General features: G+C 41.3%; 1 protein-coding gene across 1 annotated transcript in view; it reads right to left on the bottom strand.

The window, feature by feature from the left end:
• Positions 1–24,729, bottom strand: part of LOC149318157 (sodium/hydrogen exchanger 9-like) — a 410,327-nt gene that overhangs the window by 250,589 nt on the left and 135,009 nt on the right. The window contains exons 7-8 of the mRNA XM_089509098.1: positions 17,885–18,023; positions 11,361–11,466 (exon numbers count right to left, since the gene is read on the bottom strand). Coding sequence (XP_089365224.1) covers positions 11,361–11,466; positions 17,885–18,023 — 245 coding nt within the window. The remainder of the gene's footprint in view (positions 1–11,360; positions 11,467–17,884; positions 18,024–24,729) is intronic.

The following is a 24,729-nucleotide window of genomic DNA, read 5'->3' as shown; positions in this document are numbered from 1 at the left end:
GCGGTGGGAGAAGGGACTTGCGTTACAGAGGAAGGCGAGATCGATGCGTCATATCTATCTTCCCTTCCTGTCCCTCTCCCAACCAAAGGGACCTAAGGGTCATTCCAACCGTGCCACAAACCCTGTCGCTGCTCCTGTGCAATGCCAGGTCGATTAACAATAAGACCCACATAATTTACGATCTGCTAGAGGACAGCAAGTGCGACCTGGCTTGCATTACCGAGACCTGGCTTGGGCCTGAGGGAGACGCTGTGTGGGCACAGGCCCTCCCTACCAGGTTCTCGGTGAAGGACCAGACCAGGTTAGGTGGGCGGGGTGTGTGTGTGGCCTTGGTACATAGGGACACCTTGTCTCTCACTAGGAACCACATCCGTCAAACTACCTTTATTGAGTGTATTTACCTGACCCTGAGGACTAGGGACAGTCTAGGGATTCTGCTGGTGTACCGGCCACCCCGTGCGCTAGCGGACTCCCTTAACGAGCTGACACAGCTGGTAGCGGAGCTGATGCTGGAAACACCCAGGCTGCTTGTCTTGGGTGACTTCAACATCCCCTTCGCTGCCAACTATGTTCCAACCGGTGCGGCTCGGGAATTCATGGATACCATGGCGGCCATGGGCCTGTCCCAGTTGATCTCGGGTCCAACGCATTTTGCGGGTAATACACTGGATTTGGTTTTTTGTACAGACGCGGAAAATCCGTGGGCGGAAATAACCAATATTTCCCCCCTGTCATGGACGGATCATTTCCTCGTGGAGGCAAAAATCAAGGCCTCTACCCAGATCCCCCCCGGGGGTGGTGGACCTATTAGGATGGTCCACCCTCGAAGGCTGATGGAACCCAAAAGGTTCCAAGAAGCCTTAGAGGGGAACATGGTTGGAAATGACGGCGATTCTGTTGATGCCCTGACTGGTATCTGGAATACCGGCCTTTCCAGGGCTATACACAGTATCGCTCCCAAGCGCCCTCTCAGGCCCGCTTCCAAATGTAAGCCCTGGTATACAGAAGACCTCCGGGCAAGGAAGCGGGTCCTGCGATGGCTAGAGCACCGCTGGCGGAAACACCTACGCTTAGCCGACAAGGCTCTCCTGGACTGCCTTTTGGAGGACTATGGAGAGGCGATACGAGCAGCTAAGAACTCGTTCTATGGTGCTCGTGTCGCGTCCGCGGAGTCGCGTCCAGCAAAGTTGTTCAGGGTGGTCAGGGAGCTAACTCAGCTCCCTCCCACCCTGAACCAGATCCTTGAACCTTCTAAGGCCTGCTGTGACCAATTTAACAACTTCTTCGCAGATAAAACCTCTCGGATAAGCGAAGGTCTTAACGCTGGCATTAGGGCAGAACCAAGGGTAGAGGCATCCAGAGTCTCCGTGGACTCCATTAAACTGGATCAGTTTGAGTTGGTCAGTACCGATGATGTGGACAAGATCCTTGGAAGCGTTCGGAAGACAACCTGCTCTCTCGATCCCTGTCCCTCATGGCTAGCGGCTCAGGGAGGACCGGCGGTAACCTCGTTGTTACACCGGATTATTAATACATCTCTGAGGGATGGGCAATTTCCATCCAGCTTGAAATTGGCCACTATAAAACCGCTGTTAAAAAAGCCCTCCCTCGACCCCCTGATACATAGCAATTATCGGCCAGTCTCGCTGCTGCCATTTCTAGGGAAGGTGATCGAGAGGGCGGTTGCAATCCAGCTTCAATCGGTCTTGGATGAAACGGATTATCTGGACCCATTTCAAACTGGCTTTCGGGCGGGCTACGGGGTTGAGACGGCCATGGTCGCCTTGGTCGATGATCTCCGTCTGGGCATCGACAGGGGAAGCGTGTCCCTGCTGGTGCTCTTGGACATCTCAGCGGCTTTCGATACCATAGACCATGGTATCCTTCTGGAGCGCCTGGCAGAGGTGGGAATCGGGGGCACTGCGCTCCAGTGGTTCCGGTCCTACCTCTCTGGGAGGTTCCAGATGGTGCAGCTGGGAGACGTGTGCTGCGATAAGAGGGCCCTCACAAGTGGGGTCCCTCAAGGAGCCATTCTGTCTCCCATGCTATTTAACATTTACATGAAACCGCTGGGAGAGATCATCCGGAGACATGGGGCGCGGGGTTATCAGTACGCTGATGACACCCAAATAGTTTTCTCTATGTCTCTGACTGATGCAGTGACTGAGGATGGCGTCTCTCCTCTTGTGGCTTGTCTGGAGTCGGTAATGGGCTGGATGAGGGAAAACCAACTCAGTTTGAATCCAGAGAAAACGGAGGTACTTGTGATAGGTTCCCCTGGTCCAGGAATGGCGGTGGTTCCACCTGTCCTGAATGGGATCACGCTTCCTGTGAAGGACTCTGTGCGCAGTCTGGGGGTGCTTCTTGATTCGTCCCTTCACCTTACAGCTCAGGTGAATGCGATGGTCAAGAGCACCTGTTATCAACTTCGGCTTATTCTCCAGTTGCGCCCATACCTGGCCCAGAGGGACCTTGAAACAGTGGTACACGCTCTGGTAACTTCTCGATTGGATTTCTGCAATGCGCTCTACATGGGGCAACCCTTGTACCATACCCGGAAGCTACAAATGGTCCAGAATATGGCAGCCAGACTGGTCACTGGCACGTCCAGGACCAGTCATATTACACCGGTACTTAAAAATCTGCATTGGCTACCCATTCGCTTCTGGGCGCAATACAAGGTGTTGGTTATAACCTATAAAGCCCTACATGGCTTGGGCCCAGGATACCTTGAGGACCGCCTCTCCCCATACATTACGCCCCGCACCCTCAGAACATCTGGGCAGCAACTACTGAGGGTTCCAGGGGCCAGATTAGTCTCCACAACAAGGAGATCATATTCCATCGTCGCCCCGACCCTCTGGAATACGCTGCCCACTGAGCTCCGCTCGGCCACCTCCCTGGCCCAGTTCAGGAAGGAGCTGAAAACCTTCCTGTTCCAATCAGCATTCCCCAATACAAGTTCAGCTAGTCCCCCTCACTGACAGCAAGGGTAGCTGGCTTAAGGGGTTTTAATATTGGTTTTAATAGTTGTATTATACCTGTACTGTTTGTTTGTCTTGATATATAGATGATATTGTATAGTTTTATTCTGTTGTTCACCGCCCTGATCATGGGAAGGGCGGTATACAAATAAAATTTTTATTTTATTTATTATTTATAATCCAGTTTGGCACCACTTTAAATGCCATGGCTCAGTGCTATGGAATTCTGGAAACTACAAATCCCAGGAATCTGTGGGATGGAGCCATGGCACTGAAAGTGATTGAAACTGGATTATTTCTGCAGTGTGGATGCAGCCACACATTCTGCTCTTGAGCTCCAAACTGTGATTTTCACAGAACTGCTACTTTTTCAGTGACTGTGATTCATTCTGCTACTGAGCTCCAAACTGTGAACTGCTACTTTTTCTGTGACTGTGATTCATTCTGCTACTGAGCCTCCAAACTGTGGACTGCTACTTTTTCTGTGACTGTGATTCATTCTGCTACTGAGCCTCCAAACTGTGGACTGCTACTTTTTCTGTGACTGTGCTTCATTCTGCTACTGAGCCTCCAAACTGTGGACTGCTACTTTTTCTGTGACTGTGATTCATTCTGCTACTGAGCTCCAAACTGTGAACTGCTACTTTTTCTGTGACTGTGATTCATTCTGCTACTGAGCCTCCAAACTGTGGACTGCTACTTTTTCTGTGACTGTGATTCATTCTGCTACTGAGCCTCCAAACTGTGGACTGCTACTTTTTCTGTGACTGTGCTTCATTCTGCTACTGAGCCTCCAAACTGTGAACTGCTACTTTTTCTGTGACTGTGAGTCATTCTGTTACTGAGCTCCAACATAGTGTACAGATCACAGAAATCACAGAAAATCACAGAAATCACAGAAAATCACAGAAATCACAGAAAATCACAGTTTTGAATCACAGGTATTTTAAAATCACAGTAGCAGTTTTCACTGATATCTGTAAATCACAGTTATTCCATTCTTTGGTTTATATGTAGAAGACTGGAAGACTGGAAATGAATGTATGAATTGTATTTATGTATGTTTTATGAGGTTTGTTTTGTAATACACACACACACTAAAAATAGGATATTTTGTGTTTGAGACAAGCAATAGGATGTAGCCCCCTTCCCCCTTTCTCATTTTGTCCCCAAAATATGCTAGAGGAAGAAAAAAAACAACTCTTCACTGACATCGGTCCGGTACAGACTGGTGCTATGCGCCGGCCTGGGGCCGATTTTAGGGTTCGGGAGAGCAGAGTGTCTGCACACATCCGAGCCCTGCTACACACTGCTGGCACTATCTTGGCGTGCCCGCATTTACACAGCACATGTGACGATGACATGCCTCATGCACCACGTCCAAATGGTGCAGCACACATGGGACATCACCATGCCACTCCAGGACACTAATGGCACCTCGGCAGCGGTGGAGAAAGGAGCTGCATTTTGTGGCTTCTTTTCCCAGGCATATTGTTGTTGTGATGTGTGATCACTGTGGCAACGATCCGTGGGAGAAAAGGGTGGTGTCTCACCGCCCTTTTCTGCCCATCTGTATCCCCCCATCAATGCCAAGAAAGGCTCTAAAATTGACATACGTATAAATAATCAGTCTGTGACAACAGTGAAAAACAATGGTATGATTACTAAGGGCCAGCATGGATTTTTCAAAACGAAAACATACCAGATTTACCTTATCTTTTTCTCTCTTTCTTTTTGATAGAGATCCACATCTAGGTAACTCTAGCCCAGATGGACATACCTAACACATGGACTTCACAGACAAGTCTAAGGTCCCACGAGCCCTTTCTACAAGTGTAACACAATGTATTAATATAAAAATGAAGCTATGCTTCCCATCGTATGAGTGGATTTCCACAGTGCACTGCATCTGTAGAGCAGAGACTCAAAACCCTTGCACATGTCGAAATGCAATAGCTGGTAAAAGACTCATATATGCTTTTGAAGAACAGAGTGGGAGGTCATAATTTAACAGATTCTCCTTTACAGCTATAACAGTAATCAGGTGGTATGGTGGCAACTGAGACACCAAATGACATAGCTTATGACTCACATAGCAAGCTGCATGTGTCACCTACTTGGTTTGGTATATTTCAGTCAGGCCAGGAAACTCTCTTGGAATGAGGGCTGGTGATAAGTAAAGATAAACTGAAAAACAATTTCAGGCTTGGTTATGGGACAGAAACAGCCCTGGTCACTTTGGTAGATGACCTCTGCTGGAAAATTTACAGGAGTGTGTCATGATGGTTCTGTTGGACCTTCTGGTGGTAGTTGAGGCCACTGATCATGGTATGGGACTTGTTTTGCAGTGGCTCCAGCCCTTTTTGACTGAATAGTCCCAGAAGGTGATGTTGGGGGTACTGATGTTCAGCCTCTTGGCTGTTAGCTTCTAGGGTTCCACAGGTGTAGTCCTACCCCTTATGCTTTTTAACATCAACATGAAGCCACTGGGGGAAGTTATCTGGAGTTTTAGGGCCAAATGTTACCCACTGTACATTGCCTTGGAGATCCTAGTGTTCTGAGAATCAATATATTAAAGAGTTGAATGAACAAATAAATAAGTTAATTAGGATTCATTATTTTTAGTGGCCAGATGACAGAATTATCAGAACTCATGTAATACTAGTAATAATTGATGGTACAAATGGTAGTACTCCCTTACCACTGGAGCAGTGTAAATGGTTCCACAGCTACAACTTTCTGCTGTTAAAAATTATTGTGTAAATGAGAAAAGACATTTAAAGTGACAGGCTCAGAAAACCAAGATTTATTTTACTTTTCATTTCCTCATGGGGACAGAACAATTTCCTTTCAAATGAGTTCAACAGTTCCTCAATTTATAAGCAAGAACTTCATTTCTTTCTAAGGTTCATTTCTTTCTAAGGTTGAGAACCAGATATGGACTATACTTTCCACTCAGATCTTGTATTCTAAAACCAGTTTACTATATCGCCTATATACCATAAGTGTAAAATCCATCTGTGCACAGTATCACCTTAAAAATTTGTGCTATGATTTCAGATAGTTAAAAGAACAGGATGAAACACTTTCCAGGCTGACTGAAGGGAGAGACTATGATATGTCACTTTGGGTGTGAAAAGATGACATGTGCCAATTAGATTCTGGTTGGTTGTACAGTATGTACCAGTCATCTAAAAATGGGTTTTATTTTTTAAGTGGCTGTGCTTCAGGCAATGAAATCATTGTTGGTGGCATCTCTATTTTTTCACTGTAGCAAAACCATTGTTTTCAAGCATTTTAAAAGTAGAAAGTATTCTATCCAAATGCCAGACTAGTTGTTTTCAAGAAAATATTGGATCCACTTCTGGTAGCCTAACTTGATACCAAATCAGCAGTAGCACATCTTAGAGTATCTAACATCAGTCAGCCTTTGGTTTCTCCTGACATGTTTCTTTTTATGTGAGTTACCCTCAGCTCAAACAATTTAACTTTATAATTTATATAAATGTTATATACATTTATAAAAATGAATGTAAAGAGACATAATTTCGATACCTGCTATAGAGGTTCCCTTTCCCACTCATGTGAAATTATTATCCACTTTATTTTATCTGATCTGAATGAGTTAAAATGTCTTCCTCCCTTTATGTGACAGCACCTGTATTGGATAATTTGCGAGGACATGATATCATGGACATATGAACAATTAGTTCCTCAGGTAGTGTAGTCAACATATGTGACTAGACTACCTTACATTATTACAGCGAATGCATCTTCCTAGGTACCTCTGCTTGAAAATAATCTCTCATTGACTTTGCATGTTTGAAACATTTCTTCAGTTTCTTTTGTCAATATGGCACTATATAGAGACAATAAGGAGGTATGTGCAGGCTTGCAGAAAGACATTGGGGAATGGAGCAGGGGATCACATATGGTTCATAGGCCCCACTTTGCTCATGCCAATTTGAGAGAGAAGGCACAGGAATAAAACCACTGATGGGTGGAAGTATATAATGGAGTGGTTGGCAACTTGAAAAGTAGAACTTCACACTATAGTGCCTCCTTCAAAACATAGATGCTCACATTACATCTATAATCTTCTGCAAGTACTAGATGTTTTGTAAATAGCTGTTTACAAAGGCCATTTTTAAAAGCATTGTTTCTCTGTGTATGATAGGTTCAGTGTAGATTTTCATTATTTAAAGGGGAGGGTGGGGACATTTGCTTCTGTCAGCAGCAACTCAGCCATCAATGCAACATATAGGAATGGATTATGAAGATTTCAACAGTGCAAGCATCAGCCATAAAACCAAATTTGTGATGTACAGTATATCTTTTTTTTGGTAAAAGATTGAGACTAACTGTACTTCATACTGAAAATATACTCATGCATTTCATCTGCATGGTAAGAGAGAAGCCTTTGTGGTGGCTTTTGCCAGGGCTTCTTGTTAGCATCTTCCTTTCCAGTGGCAAAAATCCTGTTTTTCTTTGTCTAATATGGGAAAGGGTATTTGCACAGGTGGTACAGAATAAGGCAGATCTGCTACTCCACTGTCATACTGGTCCCTTTCCAAAAGTAAGGTGTTAAATGACCTCATACTATATCCCTTTAGTGCAGGGCTGGGCAACAGTGGTATGCCTGGGGGCTACATTCATGGTCTGTCTATCTATCTATCTATCTATCTATCTATCTATCTATCATCCAACAATTATCTTTCCAGGAAGGAGAAGCATTCAGAAGTACCAGCAAGAGTTCTGTTGAAGGGGGTTGAACAAAGAGATCATAAAGCAGGGATTGAAGCAAGGAGGGGTGGATGGAGGGGGGAAAGTGTTTGGAGGGGACCAATAAGATTTCTGTTCAAGTGGGTTGAGTAAACAGGATTTAAAGCAGGGATGGAAGGCAGGCTGGGAGCATTTGGAGGGCCTGACAAGATTTGCTTCTGGTGATGGAGGGAAGACAGGCAGTGAGAAGGTTATGTAGAAATTATAATAAAGGGGTGGAAATGTGTAGGAGCATCTTGGTTGCAATGGGAAACAGAGGATTTTTTTTTTTTTTTAATGTCAAGGTGTTGCAAGCGATGGTAGCTATTCCAAGTAGCAAGGCTCTTTCATCTTTTGCAGGGGGTCTCCAGAGGCTTGGGAGTACATTTTTCAGTCTGGTAGACTGCCTGTGGCCCATAAGTTGGACTTTGCCCACCTTTGTTTTAGTTGACTCTTGGAATTTCCTAGGGCTCTTTTTCACCACACACAGTGCTATGATTCCACTTTCACTGCTATGGCTGTAACTTATGGAATACTGGAATTTGAAATTTGGGAAACCACAAGAGATCTCTGGCTAAGAATTCTAAATGTCTCTTAAATCATAAATCTCAGAATTACATACAATGTTGTCATGGCAGTTAAAGTAGAATCATGGCACTATAATGGGGTATTATGAATGGAGACCTGGTGCCCACACAAAAGCAATGTTAAATATAAGACTATAACAAACATTTGTCCAGAAAATTGTACTTTGAGAGAAGGCAAAAGATTTTCCTCAAACCCACTGTGATTCTATCCAACTATATGATCCCAACCAATCAGGTACCTTGAAGTGGGTATGATGGTATCATAATGTCATGGAGCCAATCTGATTTGCTTGCATGCTTACTGATATCAAATCAAATGGCAGCAAATAATTCAGTTTAAAAATTGGCTCTGAATTTGGTTTTAGTGACAGTGTCATGGAACAAAATCTGATAGGCTGAGAATTGTGTTTGAGTGGGAGCTTTACTACTTTTCATTCCTGATCCCCTCTCCCCCAGTTAGCAAAAGCTACATACATATTGTTGCATGCCTTCAAGTCATTTCAGATTTATGGTAACTCTAAGGTGAACTTATCATGGGGTTTTCTTGGCAAGTTTATTCAGAGAGGGGTTGCCATTGTCATCCTTTGAACCTGAGAAAGTGTGACTTGTCCAAGGTCACCCCAGTGAGTTTACATGGCTGAGAGGGGATTCAAACCCTTGTCTCCTGAGTCATAGGACATTATTAGCTAAGGGAAGTTGTCAGTTTGAATGCAATTCGAATTCACATAAATTCGCTGAACTAGCTAATTCATGTGAATGCATTCTGGCCCCACTTTCTTTTCATTCAAAATTAAGAGAAATTCCTCCTGTGTGATAAACTCCATAGTCCAATGCTCAAACCACTATACCACACTTGAGAAAAGTCTGCCTCAATTTTGTCACTTCTGCATTAAAGTAGTCCTCTCCTTTGTTCTGTCTAACTGGTGTGAGTAACATCGTCCCTCCTGGATACAGGAAGAGTGCACAATTTTTTCACACAATGCTGACACAAAAACAAAAGTTGCTTCCATGGTGATCTGGCTTGACCACACATTAAGTCATACTGACTGATACAGCAACATGTAGCACCAGATGTATATTGTTAGGAAGGCAGTTTATTGATCAGCTAGTGAATCTTTACCTGAACAGATTACAGTGTAAAGATGGGAACAAAGAACATAGACCATTACCAAAACTACACAGGGGGGGGAAATCCATTTTTATTTCAGTGTTGTGTTTGAAGATGGATGTTTCTACCACACACCCACTTTTTGCAATGAAAATAGAAACAATTAGTGATGTGGGAAGCTTTTGGAAACCTCATTCTTAACGTAAATGTTCTTTTCAGCTCCAGAGTCATGCCAAGCTTCCTGGTATAAAATGGTTTCCTGACTCATTGTAATGAAAAGTTCAAGTCACTCAAAAAAGGAATGTGCCCTCCCAGATACGTTTGTTTCCGGTTTTGTTCTGATGTAAGGATCAGAGTGGAGATATGATGCCCTGGAAACTTTACTCAACAACCTGTGTTCACAGGTCCCAATAAGCCCACGTTCTGGGGAAAATAATATTTTTTAAAATTTGCTTGTGAATGGAAAGAGATAAAGTAGGGAGCCATTCTAGTCTTCATAGGGAGAGGGTTTCATAGTGTGGGAGCAGCCACTGAGAAGGCTTTCTACATTTTTCCTCACCACACTTTCACAGTAGTTTTCATAGATGCCCACAGAGAGAAGGGCATCTCCAAAAGATCTTAGAGCTTTATACTCTATTCACAGTGTTATCTGCAAATATACTGCAAGGGCCTTTTGAAATCAAGGTTTCAACAAATGTCTGATAACTTCATCACAACTTTGGCTCATGTATGCAGAACTTTAAAATATGGAAAACTAAATAATTTTCTTCAATATCTGTTGTAAATGACAACTCAAAGTAGACAGAGAAAATTCATAAGACAATTAATGATTTTTTTTTAGTATGGTTATTGGCAAAAGCTTTCTAAAAACAATTAATGTGGCTGACATATCAATAAAAATCTTCCTCCTCAACTGAGACTCGGTCTAGACAGGATAGAGCTATGGTTACATATATGCAGTTCTAAGTGACCTGGCTAGGGCTGCATCCACACTGCAAAAATAATCCCATTTGATACTACTTTAACTTTCATGGATGAATGCTATGGGAACTGTAGTTTTGTGAGACATTTAGCTTTCTCTGTCAGAGAGCTCTCATGCCACAACAAACTACAGTCCTCAGAATTTCACTGCATTGAGCCATGGCAGTTGAAATAGTGTGAAACTGGATTATTTCTGCAGTGCGGATGCAGCCCAAGTAGTGTTTAATCTATTCTGAAGGGGAAGTATACTCCTCCATTAGAGGTTGTCCATTTAAGTAGGCCCATAGGATAGTTTTCTGCTTCTGGAACTCCAGGGGTCAAATTTGTTTTGCCGAAAACAAAAATGCAGAAGTGTCTGATGCTCATTTTCTTCTGTTTTATTTTGTTGCTGTTGTGATTATTATTGATATTTTATGGTTTGCATTTTATTTCATTTTCAGTGACATTTTCTTTTATATAATTCACACAAAATGAGATGTAGTCTATAAGCTATGTCAGTCCCATGAAGACTAGTCAACAATGTTTCCAAGTTGCAGCCACCTGCTATTTACTTTTGTATTTTTAACAACAAAAAATGGAATGAAAATTGTCTGAACAAATATGCTGCATTTGTAAACATATTTGCAAACAAATAGGTTTGTCATATATACTCAAAAGAAATGTTTCTACTTATGTTAAGATGTGTTTTCTGGTTTTTGTTGTTTGGATATTGGCAATAGCCTTGATCCTGCATCCATGGGGCATTTTTATAGCCAGCAATACTTTGTAATTGTCCTTAAGATTAGAAAATATGCCAGATGAAGGCACTCAGTGGAAGTATTTATATGTGCTAAAGAATTCTGAACAGTGTTCATAAATTTGTTTTTCCTTCATTCAATTTCTTCCTTAATAAGATTTTGTTCCAAAATATTTTGTGCTTATTTTCTTTTGTATATGTACCTGTAAGACCAGCAGCTTCAGCAGACAGGAAGGCACTCCATGACAAAAGGAAAAATAGGCCAGTTTCCAACATGGGGAATTCACACAGCTTGGTAAACTTTGTCAGGTGCTGAAAGTAAAAGTTAAGGAAAAGGAAGAGCAACCATTTACAAATTTCAGGATGAATCCTGAAACAATATTTTCTACATATAAATATAATCCACACATCACCCTCCCCCCAGTTGGACATTATGGTCCCATCAACAATTTAATAGAAATGAAACAACATGTAAGAAATGTGATTCACATTTTTACCTCCTCACCTATGAAGACATAATAAAATAATTGAAACATTTAGCCCATTACAAAATTCACTTTGGTCACTGGTTTCCAACAATGGATCTTCACAGCTTTTTGAACTGCAACTCTTACTATCCCTGATCATTTGTCATTTTGGCTGGAGCTGATCTGGTTTCTAATTTCACAACATCTGGAGATCCACCAAGGGAGGCCCTGGATTCTAGATCAATTCATTGGATCATTTTTCTGGTAGAGGAAAGCATGGAAGCAATAGAAGGATATATGTCATGGTGTTTTCCCACATGGCCTAGAATGTAGATTCTACATCTACTGATGTTATCAGATGTCAGCTGGGCACATTTTGCAGTGTTTCCTACCTGGCTAAAATGATGACAAACAGAACCCTTTATAACCGAGCTACTGTACAGTCATAATTCAGTTGCTCATCTGACCAAAAAATGAAAAGAGTTTTAGGAGCCCCCCCCCCCCCCCCACAAAAAAAAAAAATCTGTTGAGATGGTGAGAAGTGGCAAAAATCCCTCCACTACTTCAAGAGATGGTGGTAACCATATTAATAAATGATTATGTGCAGTTAGTTAAAATGTCACCTGTATTCTCTTTAATAACAAGAGCAAATACCTTTCTATACCACTCCCTAAGTGGTTTACAATGTGTAAGCCAATTGCCCCCAACAAACTGGGTATTCCTTTTAGTGACCTATGGAAGGATGCAAGGCTGAGTCAACCCTAGGGATGGGAATATTTCAAAATCAGAAACAATTTGCAGTGATGAATAATTTCCACTCCTGATAAGTTTATGTTTCTAGTGGTTTATTGGTTCTGCAGCAAAAGCCATGTTTTCTTTGTTTTAAAAATAGCTGCTGTTGTATTTAGAGTATGAAACTTAATGAACAGTATTTCTGGCCATGCTAAGAACTATTCCTGCTCAGAAGCAGATGAACAAATCTCTGTGATCATGCGATCAAATTTAGCTTTAATTTTCCAGCATTACTTCAGTTCAGATGGTGTCTAATTCTATTTCTATTTCTCTTTGCAATGTTTTCAGGTCACGGAAATGCAGCTGTGACAAAGTCAAATGGCAAACAAGATGATCAAGTCAAAATTAGCTCAAGGATTATATTATTTCAAGCCAAGGGGAAGGTCATTGCTAGCTCCATGGAGTTTATTTAATATTAATTTAAGGAAGAGAAAATGGGAATCTTAAGATCTCTTCCAATAAAGTAATAGAAGAAAAATTTGTTTAAATCACTCTATCTGAACTATCATTTTGTTCCTTGGTGTTAAAATACCATTTGTGTTGGGTGGGAGGGGAAGGGTTGGTCTAGCACTTCTCTCCCTACCTCTGGTAGGATCACTGCTCTAACCAATTGCCTATGGCAAGAGTGAGCAACATGCAGCCCCAGAAGCAAATGTGGCCTATGACTTGATTTCATGGAGCTCGTAGCCTAATTCAAAGAACTGAGATTAGGTCTCTTGCATTACATGAGTCAGCACAGCCAAGTAGAGAGGTTAAGAGAGCTCATACAAATTACTGGGCCCCAGCAGTTTGGAAGGGGTCCAGGACCTGACAATGTTGCATATGTTTTTGTCTGTCTTGGTAGAACCATTATATATTGATTCATTTTGACACCCATTGTAAAACTGGTGAAGTTCACATGTATAATGTGATGATGTACAAAATTCTGCAACAGAAGATAATAAAGAGTTTAACTGTTCTGCTTTTACTACCAGAGACAGCAGGACTAGGTACCAAGTGAAGGAAAGTGACTGTGGGTAAGCAAAGGGGTGCAATAGTGCTAGTGAATGAAAGGAATAACATGAGGGGGTGGGTGGTATCAGAGGAAACCATGGTAAAACACAAGCCCTCCAATGATGGTGGAAGAAACTGGAAACAGACAACTAGAAGTAATCAGCCCATGATGCCCTGAGTTGCCCAGAGAAGGCGGGGGGGGGGGCATTTCTACTTTCTTGGCTTAGGTGAGCAGTTGTCCTAGCTCTTTATCATCTTCTCTCCCACTGAAAGCAGTTTCAGAACTATTCCCATCTAGCCTGGATTGGCCACTGAGGGACATGTGAAATGAAAAGGGGCAGCTTTTAGGTGCACCTCAGAAAGTAAAGTTGGGCAGGTAACTGCAGGAATGTACTGGTTATGGGCAGCAATGCCCCCTCTCCACAAAGAGCTGAAGGATCTTAAGAGAATGGCCCTGAAAATTAAATTTCACTGAGGCCTGAACCTTCTATTGGAGGCCATGTGACTGAGCTGACCCTTCCCCTGGGCAGAAAGTGAAAATGGAATGGGCAAAACAAAACAAAACAAAACAAAAAAGGAGCATGATTGAAAGAGGGGCAGAAAAGTGTTCCATATGCTTTTGGTTTTATCCTTCTCTTGACTTTGGCCATCAGAAAGAAAGAATTGTGATGGGTATTATGCATGCTTCTCTTTAACACTGGAACTTGGGGATGGGATGCCAGTTTTAAATCAGACCACTGAGATTCTCTTTTAACACCAGTGGAGTGTAATGCTGCACCAACATACAGTGCGCCGTGTATGCTGAAAGCCACACTGGGAAAAGGGGCAGTGCGTCCCATAAGAAGTAATAGTGTGTGTGCCGCTGCGCCACCATGTGCATGAGCCCCATTCATTTAAATGGGGCTCAAGCATAGATGGAATTCCCTTTACGCTAGGGGGAAGTGTCTGGAACAGATCCCCCACGTAAAGGAAGGGCAGACTGTACTTACATGAGAGCTCAGTCCAGAAAAGTATCACTCTGGAAGAATGGCAGCAGAGTGATAGGCATGGTGGGAGTTCTTTCAGTGATCTCGTGGCCCATTAGGAACTGTTTCATTGGAAAGAAGTGGGGCTATATCTAGGTAGTGTTGTCCAGCCGAAAAGAAACTGATGTACAAGGAGTTACTGGATGTCTTCTCCTTGTGCAACAGCTTAAAAAGGACTTGCTTCAGTAACACCTAGTTACTTTCAAATTAGGCACCCTCTTTCATATTTGTCCTCTTCTGAAGCATGGCTCCAGCCCAGTATCCTTTGGTACATTAGATAACTCTGAACCTCTATTCTACTGTAATATATACAAAGTGAAAAGAGAAGAAGACATTGCTAGAGCAGTGAGTAAGAGACCGCTGTGCCCCTGTACAAATACCGGAAGAGCCTGAAACCATTTTTTTCTGGACTACAAATATACTAGGAATTTTGTGAGCTTTGGATTTGTTTGGGCAGGTTCAGATTTTACCGAGCTTTGCTGATTGCTTCTGCAGCCCCATTACTTTTGCTCGGCTTATTCATTTTAAAATTTAAAAAATGTTATTGTCTAGACTTGTCAAATTTTAGTATTCTCTCTTCCAGAGGAAACTCATTCAGCAGAGGAGAATGTAGAAGGGGAAATATGAAAGAATATCCGACTTTGTCAAAGGCCAGTTGAATTTGAAAGCCTTCGACTTCACACCAGTTGAATTTCATAGCATCATGCTGTGTATTGGTTTTATAAAAAGAATTGCACAAAGATATGTATATCTATAGTGAGTATATGCATAGATATCTTGATCACTTGCTTCCATTGTGTCCAAGGGAGCTTACAACTTGGCACAAAATCAAGCTATTAAAACATTGATCACAACTGTTCCTAAAGTGCATGATAATGATTTTAAAACCAGCTCAAATAGGAACAAGTATCACATATTAAAAAGAAAACATCATGGTATAAAAATATTCAGTTCAGTTGGTTCAGTTCAGAGTTCCATTGAGGGAATAGAGAATCAAGCAGATGAGTTAAGTCAGAGTTCTGTTCAGGGAAGTGAAGAGAAATTGAGTGGGGAATAGTCTGCAACTGTTGAATTACTGTAACCATGCTAACTTTGAAACTATTCTACATAAGCTACATTCTTCATACTTGCCATTAAATAAAGCTAAAGTTTGTTTGTGGCAAAAGAAGCCACTGCCTGAATGAATTCACAACCATATAGACACATAGAACATGCTACCAAAGATATAAGACCTATAAGAGGAAGATGCTGGGGACCCTAGCCCTTATACATTTAGGGAAAGTGTATAAAGGGTGGATGCTGGGCAGGTATCATTGATGAGGGGTCTTTAAATGTCTCTGAGATGAAAGGTAACCTCAAAGCATAGACAGGAAACTCCTTGTGATAGACAAGAAGCCCCTTATGACAGCATCTCTTATGACTGTTGAAGTTGTGTATTCTTGCATGGGAAGGAGAATAAATAACCTACATGGTCCCTTCCAACTTGGTCATTAAATGATTTTATGAGCTCACTAGTCATGCAATGGTCAATTAGCTCTCCAAACTTTAAGTCAAAACTGAGAGGTCAACATGTGCATTGTATTTGCAAAATAATTGGTTGTAGTAGACTGTTGTGAGCCGCTTTGATTGTTTTAACAAAAAGCGGGGTATAAATAAATGTTTTATTATTTATTATTTATTAGAGACAACACTACCACAATCTCTCAGTAAGTGCAAATGTGTGTGTAACATGGTGTCCTAACAAGAATACAGCCAAAATATTCATGAACGAAAAGTTGTAGGAGCATTTATCTTTTCCCCAGTGAAAAGTCATTGGGGGTGAAAAACAATTTTCAGTGGAAATATGCATAGCTTTACAAAGCTCCCCTTTAATACACACCAGACTTCTACTGTAATTTTCAGCTTCAATTTGCAGCTTTATCAAATTTTTGGGGAAAGCCACCGTTAGGTGTTTGTTTATAAATATGAAAAAAAAAAAGTCTGCCCACACTTTTCTAAGGAAGACATACACTGGCAAGTTACTCAAAAATGAAACATAAATGTAAGTGTATAGGAGAAAAATCCTGAGAAAAAAGCAGAGAAAAATTGTTTATTCAATTTTGTTTGGCAACCAAACACAGTGCTGGGTTTTTTTGCCAAAAATATGGGAAACTCCTTTGGTTTTAAATGGTCTACAGGTCTGGAAATGTACAATAAAATTAAAAAGGAATTGTACCCTAATTGCTCATACAAAGTGACCTCATAACTCTTCAAAGTTCCTGCTGTAATTTTAGATATAGTTTTAATTATTCTTTTTTAAAAAACCAATATATATATACTCACCAACCACATCAGCAACAATTTTCTTAGAAGACATTGGCCGGCCTCCAGTGTTACAGGTGCATTCGCCACTGCTTGGTATTCATGCCCCCTGAAAACCCACTAAATCCCCCTTTGAACCTACCTTAACAGCCACCAGCTACACTGAGGTTGCATCTGCACAGTAGAAATAATCCAGGCTCAATGCTATGGAATTCTGGGAATGGTAGTTTGTTGCAGCACCAGAGTTTTCTGACATAGTGCCAAAACACTTAGGTACCACTTTAACTGCCCTGGCTCAGTGCTAGGGATTTCTGTAGCCTGACATTTAGCCCTCTCTATGAGAGAGCTCTGGTACCACAACAAACTACAGTTCCCAGAATTCTCTAGCACTGAGCCAGGGCAGCTAAAGCAGTCTCAAACTAGATTATTTCTGCAGTGTGTTTTGGACCAGAGAAGGCTAAATGTCTCACAAAACTACAGTTCTCAGAATTCCATAGCATTGAGCCATGGCACTTAAAGTGGTGTCAGCATAGATTATTTCTGCATTGCAGATGCAACCTGAGAAATGGAGGTCTGTTTTACTGCTTGAGTTGTAGCAGGATGACTTTTCAGTCAACTCCTGCCAGTGATGGCTAGTGCGACATTACCTCATGATGCCAGAGATCACTAGCAGGACCCTGATCACCAGGAGAAAAGACCTCTACTGCTCAGCATGGCTACTAACTATAAAAGGAGGGGGGGGGTCAACTCAGGGGATGATATGTAGTTACTCATTCATAACTATGTCTGTGATGTATAATTTTGGCATTTGTCTTTGTGGAGTATGTGATCAAAGGAGGAGGCTAAAGACCAGCTATAGAAAGTTATTTCTCCTGTATGTTTTATGCAGTGAACTCTTTAATCATCTTTCCATCAATAGTGATGGTAGCATATTTGCAGTATGTTAATTCAGTTGTACTTTAGGTGCATGAATTGAGAAAAGCCAAAACTGGCTATGTTTCAAATTATGATGGTCAGGATATCACTGAAATCTTAATCAAAAAGTCTTGTTTCAAGTGAAGCAGAAAATAGTTGTACAGCAGTATTCTGTTCTACAACACTGGATCTTCCAAACAGGCTGAATTTTAAGTGTTTGACAACAAAGGATATTAAAGCAGCGACAACTGCATAGGCAGACCCCATAGCAAATGATCCAGCAAAGATCCCTAGAAAATTCCCCACAGACTGAAAGAAGGCAGCAGCGTCAAAAGCATTGGGATTCTCCTTGGGACTGTAAATTGATATCGAACTGAAAGGAAGACCAAAGAGAGAGAGAGAGAGAGAGAGAGAGAGAGAAATAATGAATTCAATCACATAGCACAGAGACTGAAATCAAGAGCTTAAAAATGTACTTTAGTGAGGACTCACGATTGCTCCTCAGGGCTCCCAGCAGATTGGAAAGTCATGGGGAAGATGAAATAAGGGTTTATGTTTTAAAGCAATACTGTGAGCCACTGTCATTTCCTGCCTGTCAGTAAACACTTTTTTTTGCACCCCAAGCGTCATAAAGTGTATTATTTCCAAGCCAACTAGACATTAAAACATGTGAGGTATGTAAGAAATTTATGGGCAAGATAGATAACTTTGAAATATTTATTGGCCATATGTCTTCAGAACTGTTATACCTTCACAAATATTCCTGATAAAAAGGCCACTTTTATAGCTTGCTCACAAATGGGCAGTACAAATCATGGTATGCACAAAATCTGCACTAGTGATCTTGTCATAAACCATTATAGTTGTTCCATTCACTAGCTTTACCCTTCATAAACAGAATTGTGAGCATGTCAACCGCCTCACAATATGAAGCCCCAGGGAAACACAAACCAAACATTTCCTTGCAGAAAAGAAAACAAATGCCTCTGCCAGAGGTCCCATTTTTTTTATCCAAGCTTTTGGTGCCTGACATCAAGATTATATTCTTATGGGAAATTAATGCTGTGCTATGGTAGGAAGATGATCTACTTAAAACATTTTCAAGAGCATCAGAATTCCTGTTCATCAGTAGACACTCAATACTCAAATAATAATACTAATAATACTGCCAAGTTGGCTTGCTCTTTTTTTTTGTTATAACATAAAACGTAAGAGATATGCAATAGCCTCAACCTTCCCAAATACTAATTAAAAAACATTTCAGATTTCTACGGCCCTTTTTCTTTTAGCACGTTAAGCCTTTGCCACTGACTGTCACAGAGTGTTTGGTACAGGATTCTCAAAAGCAGTTTGTATTGCTAGAACATACTTGGTGTCTCAAATATTTATGTTTTAGATTTATTGAGAACTGATTTTAATATGTTATGCTTATGAATCTTAAGAACTTGTCAGCCTGACAAACTCATTAGCAACTAGCTGTAAGAGATGCAGCTTTATTTTAAAAGAAGCTGTGCACTATTGTGTGTGTGTGTGTGTGTGTGTGTGTGTTTACGCAGAAGTCAGCCATATTGAATTCAATGGCCTTCCTCTCAGGTGACTGTGCATAAAAGTAATGCCTTAAAGGATTTGTAATTCATAAGATGATTAAAACTTAATTTAAAAATTATTATTGGCATGTGGTTGCTTATGCTTCTTCGTCTGTCAGGAATGATCACAGTTTGATGGAGTCATCCATGAAAATACTTCCCATTATATTATTACAAGAAATTAATATCTTGCTATAATAATAATAATAATAATAATAAATTTTATTTGTATACCGCTTTTCCACAGATCAAAGCGGTTTACAGCCATAGAAAACCAATTACAACCATTAAAAAAAAGTTACAAAACATCTCTAGATAAAATCCAATTATACAAATTTAAAACACAATCATACAGCAAGGTAAGGCAGGGAATCAATGGCATCAACATACACAGTGGGGACAGTGGTGTATGGCCCATTTGATAAGGAATATTAGGTGCTGGGGGAATGTGAGAACCAATCACAATGATAGGCAAATTAGACCTAATATGTTAGGTATCACATTTAAAATTTCCTAAAAGTTCTGTTCTACTTTACCCCGTATAGTCATAGCAGCTTACAGAAGGTTTTCTGAATATTAATGGAACAATTCTAAGTCTGTCTTCAAAATGACTTCTTAAGGGTTTGTGCTGCAGATATTGCCACTGTCTTTTTGACTTACACAAGGACTGCACATTGAAACCAGCCAGCACTGAAAAATATGTCCATATAGCAGCAGTCTTCACAGATGCTGAATTACCTGGAATCCACTTACTAAATTGATGGGGAATTGCACAGGGAGCCTCCAAACTGCTGTAAGCAGCTGCCAGGAATATGTGATGTTGGTAGTTCATTCATGTGGTAAGCAGATTTCAAATGTTATCGTCCCTGTGTAAATTGCCACTATAGAGAAATGTTTCCCAATAGCCTCTATTTGGAGCTGTATGAGTGGAATCAATGTACAAGCATGCTCACATGTATTCAACTGCTTGCACATGACCTAAGGTAGGGTTTAAGGACCAAATGTTTCCATAGTGACACAAAGGGGGGACTGTTATATGGTCTTCTAAGGTTCCTTCCACTATTCTGTTTAGTCCTGTTAGAAGGCCAAAATCATATGATAGAAGCTCTGATTTGGATGCTGTAGTTGAGACAGGTCCAGTGGATGTAACCACAGTGCCAGCTTGTGCCATATTATTGGATAAGTTTCAATTTGTGCAGCTGAAGGATGTGGATAGGATCCTTGGAGAAGTGACAGCTACCATGTGCATTCTGGATCCTTACCCTTCCTGGCTAGAGGGGGACTGGCCAAGTGGGCAAAGGGAGTGGTGAATGCTTCACTGCAGCAAAACAAATTTCCATCTTGCCTAAATGAAGCTGTGGTGAAGCCGCTACTGAAAAAGACTTCCCAGGATCCCACCATCCTTGATAACTATCGGCCAGTCTCTAATATTTCATTCTTGGGTAAGGTTCTTGAGCGAGTGGTGGCCTCCCAGCTCTAGGAATTTCTGGATGAAACGTATTATCTAGATTCATTTAAATCTGCCTTCAGGCTTGGCTATGGCACAAAGACAGCTTTGGTCGCCTTGGTGGATGACCTTCACAATGAACTGGACAGGGGGAGTTTATCCCTGTTGGTCCTGTTAGGACTCTCAGTGGTTTTCAATACCATTGACCATGATATCTTTCTGAGCCACCTTTCTGGTATGTTACCATTGTTATGCTGTGGTTCTGGTCTTTCTTGGAGGGGCGGACCCAGAAGGTAGTGTTGGGGAACTCCTGTTCGACTTCATGGCTGCTGGCCTTCGAGATCCACAGGGTTCTGTTTTGTCTCCCATCTTGTTTAACATCTACATGAAACCACTGAGAGAGGTCATCTGGACTTTTGGGGTCCGGTGTCATCAGTATCAGGAAAAAGCAACATGGGATATATAGTCACAAGAAATATAATATGTATATGAATGTATTTGAAAGTAACATGACACAGCAAAAGCTATTGAAATGGCACATAGGTGTTGCATATAATGTAATTAGAAGTTCCTAAAAGCCAAGGACACATGTGGCAAGGACAAAGTGAAAAGGTGCAAATTGATATCACCTGAAAGTCATTGAGTGGACAGCAATGTATGATGCAATGTGAGGTAAAGATTGAGCCAAGTATGATATGTCAATCATAATGTATGTACACGCCCAGGAGGTGGCAACTGTATAATGAATGGAGAGACAAATGCCTATATAAGCAATAATGTATGGCAATATTTTTGTGGGTATTGAGGAGTATAGTAGTGTGGGTATTGAGGAGTTTATCCCTCAATGTGAGGGATAAATGTGTGAGTTTTGTGAGTAGAAAAGTTTTGTGCATAGTGTATATATTAGAATAAAAGTAGATCTTTTATAGAAGATTACTGTGTTGACTGGTGTCTTGAGAGCTGAAGAAGAACCAGCAGACTTCAGAGAAGATTGGAAGACATCTTCAGCCAATTCTCAGAGCTACTGGTCAAACTGGTTGTTCTTCCGCTGACCGGGGGGGGGGGGATGAGAGTGAAAGCCAGGAGAAGAGCTGCAACTCCCATCATCCCTAACATGCGGATGACACCCAACTCTATCTCTCCTTTCTATCTGACTCTAAGGAAGCTATCTCTGTACTGAACCAGTGTCTGTTGTCAGTAATGGACTGGATGAGGGCAAACAAATTGAAGATTAATCCAGACGAGACAGAGGTGCTCCTGGTCAGTCATAAGGCAGATCAGGGAATTGGGGCTGTGCTTGAGTTGGATGGGGTGTGCTCCTGGACTCAACTCTGAGCCTGGATGCCCAGGTTTCAGCAGTGACCAAGAGTGCATTTGCACAATTAAAACATGTGCACCAGCTATGCTGATTCCTTGAGATGTCAGATCTGGCTACAGTGACAGATGCTTTGGTTACATCCCATTTGAATTACTGAAACGCGCTCTATGTGGGGCTGTGTTTGGAAACTGTTTGGAAACTTCAGCGGGTCTAAAATGCCGTAGCTAGAATGCTGACCAGAGCCAGTTACAGGAAATGTATAACACCTGTATTGAAACAGCTTCCCTGGCTACCGGTTTGTTTCCAAACACAATTCAAAGTGTTGGTTATGACCTATAAAGCCCTACATGGCTTAGGCCCAGACTATTTAAGAGACCCTATCTCCCCATATGAACCACCTAGAGCCCTAAGATCCTCAGGACAAGGCTTTCTCTCAGTCCCACCACCATCTCAGGCTTGCTTGGTGAGAACATGAGAGAGAGCCTTCTCAGTGGCTGCTTCCACCCTGTGGAATTCCCTTTCATTGGCGACTAGGCTGGCCCCCTCATTGCTGGCCTTTCATCGTCAGGCGAAGACATTTTTATTTAAACAGGCCCTTTGAAATCTTGCAGGCTTGGTTTTGGGATGAGGGGGTTGGTTTTAGATTATTATTTTTAACTTTGTATGTTTTAAATTTTATATTTGTAATTTTTAATATTATTTACTATTTCAATTGTATGATTTCAAGTGTTGTTTTAATGTGTTTTATATATGTTGTTAGCCACCTTGGGTCCCACTTTGGGAGAAAGATGGGATAAAAATAAAATAAAATAATAAAGGAACTTATAATATAGTTCATTCCCATATGAGTGTTGCCCAGCAGAGGAACTAAAGCAATATTTCCATCATAACACACCATGGTATGGGATACAGCCAAACAAGAAGAAAATGACTGGAAGAAAACAATGAATACTTGTCAGGATGGCAATATGTCCCTCACAGTACCACAGGCAGTATATTACATTTTCTGGGGCATGAAATGGAGAGTGAAGTTGCACTCATATCCTGGTAGTGAGCTTCCACAAGGGAACTGATTGATCCTTCTGAGAAAACAGGATACTGCACTAGATTGGCCTTCAGTCTGATCTAACACATCTTTTCTTGTGTTTTTGTACTGGGATAAATATTTATCTTTCTAGAGGGCCTTTTCGGCTGTGGAGCTACGGGTATGGAATACTGTCACCACAGAGTTTAGACTGGCTTCAAAGTTACCGTCACTCCAGTGGCAGGTAAAAGCATGGCTGTTTGCTAAAGCTTTGTTTTTCTACAAATCTACACATGTGAATCAAGAGCCAAAATGGTGTAGTGGTTTGAGCATTGGACTGTGACTCTGGAGACCATGGTTCAAATCTTGGCTCAACCATGGAAACCCACTGGGTGAACTTGGGAAAGTCACACTCTTTCAGGCTCAGAGGACGGAAAAGGCAAACCCCCTCTGAAGAAACTTGCCAAGAAATTGTGATTGGTTTGCTTTAGGATTGCCATAAGTTGGAAATAACTTGAAGGAACACGATAACAACAACATACTTGAAACTATTTTAATCAGTTTCATTCTTTACTCTTTAATGTATAGCAGAAGAAGCAATTCTTAATTTTTTAATGTATATCAGAAGAAGCAATATGTGGTTGAATGGATCCACAGATTCCCCAGTGTTGGGGGATGAATATTTCCTTGACCTCATGTGAGGGTTCAAATAGCTACTCCCAGTAGCTGGTGAGAAGCGTTCTCTCTATCCCAAATGCTACTCTTATGGCCATGGAGGAAGAGAGGGGCGGTCAGCATCTACTGGATTCAATACATTCCTTGCCACTGCCATTCCCCTTTCCTTGTGTATTGTGTCTTTTTAGATTGTAAGCAAGAGGGGAGGGAACTGTCAAACAACAAATAGTTAGCCACCCTGGGAGCCATTTTGGCTGAAAGGCACGGTATAAATAATCTAAATAAATAAATAAATAAATAAATAAATAAATACTCCCCGCTGCAAGTTGAAGTGTCAAACAGAGGCAGTAAACACCTTTTGTTACCACTTCTAGTTTCTTTAATGGGCCCCGCCCCACCTTCCCAAATGGAAAGATGGCTTTTCCCAGAATTCTTGACTGGGAAAACTGCAAGAAAAACTAAATAACAAACTGCTAATGTAGATAGCAAATTGTGCTATAATCTATTATTGAAATGTGAGGATTTTTGAGACCCAGCAGAACAACTTTCTATGTCTATGTAATTGTTTTTAAATGGTGCAATTTTCCTTGATGCTGCTACAAAGCAAGAAACACTAAAATGAATAGAAATCAAAAGAAAGTCACAATTCATTCATCTAAAGTACCTTGTGCATTTTCAAGTGCTTAAGAAGAGCAAAACACCTGTGGTGGGTCCTACATAATGCAGCTATAAGAAAGATCAGAGCACTGAAAATAGCTGTGCCTGTTTAAGGAATAAAGAAAAAATCATTTGAAGCCAAAATGAACAAATAGCTGCCAAGTGATAGGATGGCTGGCAAAGCCTGTTTCACTAAAAATGCGGTTGGTGCAGTCTACAGGGAGGCTATTGTTTACCATGAAAGCACATTCTTTGCATTCAGGGTAAGAAAAATGCACATCAGGATCGATGCACATTGGTCCCGTTGTCCATTAGTCCTATTATGCCTCAGTCAGCAATGTGCATCAGGCACTTTGCAGGCTCTTCTATGTA

The sequence above is a fragment of the Sceloporus occidentalis genome, unplaced genomic scaffold (assembly GCF_023333645.1).
Source record: "Sceloporus occidentalis isolate IW3139 unplaced genomic scaffold, rSceOcc1.0.p SCAF_2, whole genome shotgun sequence".
Taxonomy (NCBI): domain Eukaryota; kingdom Metazoa; phylum Chordata; class Lepidosauria; order Squamata; family Phrynosomatidae; genus Sceloporus; species Sceloporus occidentalis.
The sequence above is the reverse complement of the archived record's forward strand: the minus strand, read 5'-3'. Positions and strand labels throughout refer to the sequence as shown.